The sequence below is a fragment of the Cyprinodon variegatus genome, unplaced genomic scaffold (genome assembly GCF_000732505.1).
Source record: "Cyprinodon variegatus isolate N-32 unplaced genomic scaffold, C_variegatus-1.0 Scaffold1840, whole genome shotgun sequence".
NCBI classification, from domain to species: domain Eukaryota; kingdom Metazoa; phylum Chordata; class Actinopteri; order Cyprinodontiformes; family Cyprinodontidae; genus Cyprinodon; species Cyprinodon variegatus.
This window is the reverse complement of record NW_015152293.1, coordinates 52-5597: the sequence shown is the minus strand read 5'-3', so window position 1 is coordinate 5597 and position 5546 is coordinate 52. Positions and strand designations below refer to the sequence as shown.

Below are 5546 nucleotides of genomic sequence, written 5' to 3'. Positions count from 1 at the left end.
CTTTCAATCAATCTGACTGGATGATCTGGTGAACTGGAAAGTGACCTGAGATGACATGATGTGAATTGGAGCTATAGAAATAAACTGAATAGAATTTAATCCAATTGAATGATGGAGCATGTTCTCTCTGCCCTTGTTCATGGAGCCTTGGAGGGTTCTTACTCACCCAGAAGCAGGTAGGGCTTGATGAGGCCGACCTGCAGGTCCCAGGAAGTATCAGGGACGTAGCCCAGCATCCTCTCAGGTGGGACAGGATCTTCCACCACAGCGATTGTTGAACCTTTCCAGGTCTCAATAATTCGCCGGCCGCTGAGGGACGTCACACGGGTGCATTGCTTCCGTAGACGTGAGCGCGAAAAGTTCTGGATCTCCTGAGTCAAAGACTGCATGACCAACCTTTATGGAACCTGAGAAATAAAGAGAGCGGTGAGGCATTTCAACTTGATAAAACAGATATTTGATGTTAAAGTTTTTCCAGGTTTAATGTCAAAGAGTTGATTCCAGAAAAATGCCAACCTTACCGATTAATAATTAAAAAAACAGACAACAAGCACAGAATCTCCGCCTGTCGTTTGAATCAGGAGCTTCAGCTAAGTCCTCAGGATGTTGGACCACCTGTTTGGAGAACAAGGACAGATAGAAGTTCTTGATTAGCTTCTAGAATCAGAAACCATGTTTATACTCAGAGGAAAAGTAGAGAATTTAAGGAGGTGTTCTGACTTAAAGACGAATGTGATTAAAAGAATGAAAACTGTGGCTGGAGTCATAGAGGAACCGGATAAATGCAAACATTTCAGCACATCATTCATGGACCAATTACTCCAGACAATAAGCTTTCAGAGTCTATTTACTGATCTATGTAGAGCGCTGGAATCGGCTGAGATGACTGAATAGGAAAGGTCCTAACAGGGCTGGAGCAAAAGCCCAGAATCTGAGACGCCTTAGAAAGAGGCTAATATTCAAAAAGGGTTCAGATGAGGAAGTTCAAGACCAACGCAGAACAACAAATGAGGTGTTTGAAACTAGCAGCGTGATCTAGAGAATATAGGACCCAGCATGGAGCTCCTCTGGGCTGCCCTAATCAGGTCCCCTTTGGGACATTAAGGTCTGCAGCCTGTTGCATGAGCAGCACTCAGTGGACGGGTCAGCATGTCCTCCAGCCTCATGCAGTGAAAGCCATAAACCTGAGCCTGGTTCCAGACTGAGAACAACAGCTGACTCCATGTTGTTCTCTAAATCTACCCTGGAGGAACTTTGCTCTCCTTGTTTCTCTGCTAAAACTCCTTTGATTCAAGTTTTTTGGGACATTTCTCAGATCAGAATTGAACTTCTCAGAAGTTCTTGTTTAATCTTTACATCGTTGTTTCATTGGAAGAAGGAAACCAGCAAAGCTGTTTGTCATTGCTTGGAAAAAGCATCATTTATTTTACCACAATGACATCACAATAATAAAACAATAACATGGTCTGACAACAGATTACAGCACAAAGAGCAGCAGCGTGAACGGGAATCCGCTCCAGGCGCTCCAGGCGCACCAGGCGCTCCAGGCCCTCCAGGCGCCCCAGGCGCTCCAGGCCCTCCAGGCGCCCCAGGCCCTCCAGGCCATCCAGGCGCTTCAGGCGCCCCCCCACATAGACGCATGGTCATCAGAACATCAGCCAACGTTTACATCAGAACTTCCCTGCAGAGGAACCTGCTATATGGAAAACATGACTCAGCAGTCTATCCTAGCACCATGACACAGGGATTTATCGATCGCAGGTCAGTCTTCACTGAGACAGATATTTACTTTAGAGCGATGAACTACGGTAATCTATTCTGCTTTTCTATCTCTAGGAACTGTTTTGTGAAATATTGTTTTTCAAATGTTGTGATGATTTGAGAAAACCTGGAAGATGATTATAGTTCAGCTGCTGATTGAGAGCAGGTGTGTTTTAAAGCATGCAGGATATTGCTGCTGCGCTGTAACGCCTGGAGCTAACGGTGAGCATTAGCATATCTGTGATGACCGTCTACCATTGAACCCATCATCTCACTGGATGCCTGTTCAAAGGCGATTATGCAGGTCTGGTTACAGGTGTGGGAAGTCCTCAGGTATAAACCACCCAGATCACTGGTTTTATGCTCAGTTAGATTCTTTTCTCTGTGGATTTTTCCTGGTGGGTCCTTCTGTGTGGGTCTGGTCTCCTTGATCGTTGCCTGTTTCAGGGGTTGCTCTGTTGTTTCTTATAAATAAAGGTAGATTCATAACTGATGGAGTCCAGGATAAGGCTAAAACTTCTATTACCACATTTCTACATTTTCAATACAATATAATTTCATTATCGGTATAAACAGGATTAAATAGTAAATATTGACCAGAAACCTGAACAATCTATGACTATTATTTAATCATGCAGATAAAACTCCTTCAATTCAACATTTTAGAAACTTTTGATTTAGAAAATAAAACTAAAAACCAGGATAACCAGTGATTAGAAAAAATGAAGCAAAGGTTGAAATATGGGAAATCTGACTGTTCCTAAATGATGTATTGATTTATCAGATCAAAGTCTGTGAATTTATGTAGTTTAAGTTCTAATTCCCTAAATCTGTTTAAATGTTCCTGTAATTTGGATCATGGTAAAAATCTGATTCTCTATGATGTGGATTTTATTAATGATCAAAGTCTGAGAGGAAACAGGCTCTGCCGTCTCTAAAGGAGTTTAGTTCCCAGAATGAAACAGATGTTTGGTTTAATCAGGTGGTTCCATCCATGAGAACATCCAGAGTTTCTTACCAGCTTCTTCAGACGTTCAGCTTCCGTTCTTCTTCAGGAGGCCAAGCTGTTCCTGTGAAAGCAGATAATCCAGATTAAACCAGAAAGGAGACCCTCTCCTGTCCTCATCGTCTTCTTCTCCTGCAGCTGTCCTCCTACCTGCTGCCTTCAGCTGGTCCCTATAGAAGCAGATCCTGCTGAATCCAGTTCTAGCGGCTTTAGGTGTGATGTGTTGAACTGGTCCAGCTCTGCTGGAGGTGGGCCGTCAGCAAGCAACATGAAACCTGCTGGACCTTCCTGCTGCTCTGCACCTAAAGCTCTAATGATGATGGAGGCAAAATGATGCATCAAAGTAGATAAAACCACAGTCAGCATCTGATTAATCAACTTTTAATATTATGATCAACAAAATGTTTGTTTTAAAGCAGTCAAAATGTTAATAATTCTAATCCTGTCTGCTTGAACTAAACTGGACGTAGGCTCAAAGGTTCCAGCAGGGGGCGCCAGATACCTGCATTCAGGGAGAAGGTTCCTGACAAACTGGAAAGAAGCAGAGTAGAAAAGTTCAGGCTAGTTTATAGATTAATTAATCTGAGCTAATCTATGGCTTAATCCTGATGGATTGGATGAAGTTTGAGGAACATTTTAGCTCCATGGTGACATCAAGCAGCACTCAGTGGATCTGCTGAGCCTCCATGATGGGAGTCATGCTGTGTTATTCTGGGAGGAGGAGTTGGGATCATCCCATGAACACTGAGCTCTGCAGGGTTCATCAGCCCCATGCATTATTGAAAGGATGAAGGTGAGCTGCCAGCAGGTTGACCTGCCTGCCTGCTCGCTCTCTATCTTTAGCACTTTATTGATGGCTTTAATATTAGAACCTAAAAGCTGCAAACCAATTAGGAGGCGTTCTCTTTGGAGGGAAACCCTTCTAGAAAACAGGCTCTCCAGGAAGAAGCCCCGCCCCTGCATTCATGTGTTCCAGCTGCAGAAGTCAGCAGATTTGGAAATCGATAAAGAATATCTGTGGCTGTGCTTTATTTAACCACCCATCATAAATCTGACAGTGCAGCAAGCAGTCGCCTTTCCTCAGCATGAAATGGGCCTGCAGCAGCAACTGCAGCAGCAACTGCAGCAGCAACAGCTGCAGCAACAGCAGCAGCAACAGCAGCAGCAACAGCTGCAGCAACAGCAGCAGCAGCAGCTGCAGCAACAGCAGCAGCAACTGCAGCAGCAACAGCAGGAGCAACAACAGCAGCAGCAGCAGCAGCAACAGCTGCAGCAACAGCAGCAGCAGCAACAGCAACAGCAGCAGCAACAGCAGGAGCAACAACAGCAGCAGCAGCAGCAGCAACAGCTGCAGCAACAGCAGCAGCAGCAGCTGCAGTAACTGCAGCAGCAACAGCAGCAGCAACAGCAGGAGCTGAGGCAGCAACAGCTGCAGACCGTAGAGAGGAGCATCAGTGAGATCATGCATTCAGAAAGAGAAGCAGGATCAATGAGACGACAGAGGAAAGGAGAGAAGAGGACACTGAACTTTAACCCCTCCCCTTTAGGAGCAGGGGGCTGCAGCACCCGGGGAGCAGTGTGGGGTTAAGGGTCTTGCTCAGGGACCCAGAGTGGCAGGCTGTGGGAGTGGGATTTGAACTCAGAACCTCTGGGACCCCAGAGCCCCCGCCTCCCCCTGGATGGGAGGAGAAACCAAACAACTGAGGGGAGAAAGGAAGCAGTTCCCAGTCTGTTTACTGGAACCAGTGATTTCATTCCTCTGATAAGATTCTCTGCCAACGAAGAAAAGATCTGACGTCAGAAAAACACCAAGAGAGATGAAACCATGAGAACGAGCAGAAGAGGGAACGGGGGGGGGAGACAAAGTGCTGATTCAGTCTCTGCTTGTTGATCCATGAGTCAGAAAACCCAGAGGGGCCGAGGGTGTGTGTGTGTGTTCTGGTATTTGATACTGTTTCTGGAAAAGTAGCAGGTTGTGAGGACCGACTGCTGCTGAGGGGCGCATGCCTGGACCCCACTAGGGGAGTCCCTGTTTTAGGGTCAGGGGTCAGATTTGGGACTAATGTGTGAATTAAGGGTCATGAATGAAGCGGTGCTGTTAGGGTGGGGGTCACCGACAGGCCGTAGAGGAAGGCCTCGCAAAGATAGAGAGACCAGTAATGTGTGTGTTGGCTGTAACTCAGCTCCTCCAACATCTGACAATCATTACCAACCACCAACACCCAGAGTGCTGCGTCACTCACATTTAATGGACCAATAACAGGCCTGTTAATGCGGGGTCAGAGGTCAACCACTCAGCTACAGGTCCGTACCAGTTTCCCATCGGCAGTAACTGGTTTAGTGCCTGATGCTGTAGAAGAACCGCTGATCAGGAACCACAGCAGGGCTCCGGTACCTTCTCAGTTCTGATTGTTTTGGACCTGATGTAACGCCGTCTGCTGCGCCGGTTTCACGGCCGCCATGTTTCCATAAGGGTCAGCAGGCCCAACCGGAGATTAGGACCAACGCTGCACAACAGAATATAAAACCTCATCTGTCTGACTTCCTCAGCACCTGCTCTAGCTCAGCTGGACCATCTGGAAACCATCAGAACGCCGTCCAGGGTTCTCCTAGAACCCAAAACGCCGCCCAGGGTTCTAGGAAAACGCCGCCCAGGGTTCTAGGAGAACCCTGGACGGCGTTCTGGGTTCTAGGAACGCCGTCGCCGAAAGTTCAGGGTTCTCCTAGAACCCTCTCAGGTTCTCATTGTTCTGGAGAAACAGGTTGGCCAGTCCGAGTC

General features: G+C 46.9%; 1 protein-coding gene across 2 annotated transcripts in view; it reads right to left on the bottom strand.

Moving 5' to 3' along the window:
- The window catches only part of dusp19 (dual specificity phosphatase 19), a 17593-nt gene extending 14577 nt beyond the window's left edge, over positions 1 to 3016 (bottom strand). Inside the window, exons 1-4 of one of the 2 annotated variants that reach the window (XM_015404723.1) lie at positions 2918 to 3016; positions 2780 to 2831; positions 522 to 615; positions 167 to 407 (exon numbers count right to left, since the gene is read on the bottom strand). In XM_015404723.1, the coding sequence (XP_015260209.1) occupies positions 167 to 389 (223 nt within the window). In that variant the 5' untranslated portion in view covers positions 390 to 407; positions 522 to 615; positions 2780 to 2831; positions 2918 to 3016. The other variant, XM_015404724.1, reaches the window with a different exon arrangement.
- Positions 3017 to 5546: the final 2530 nt, after the last annotated feature.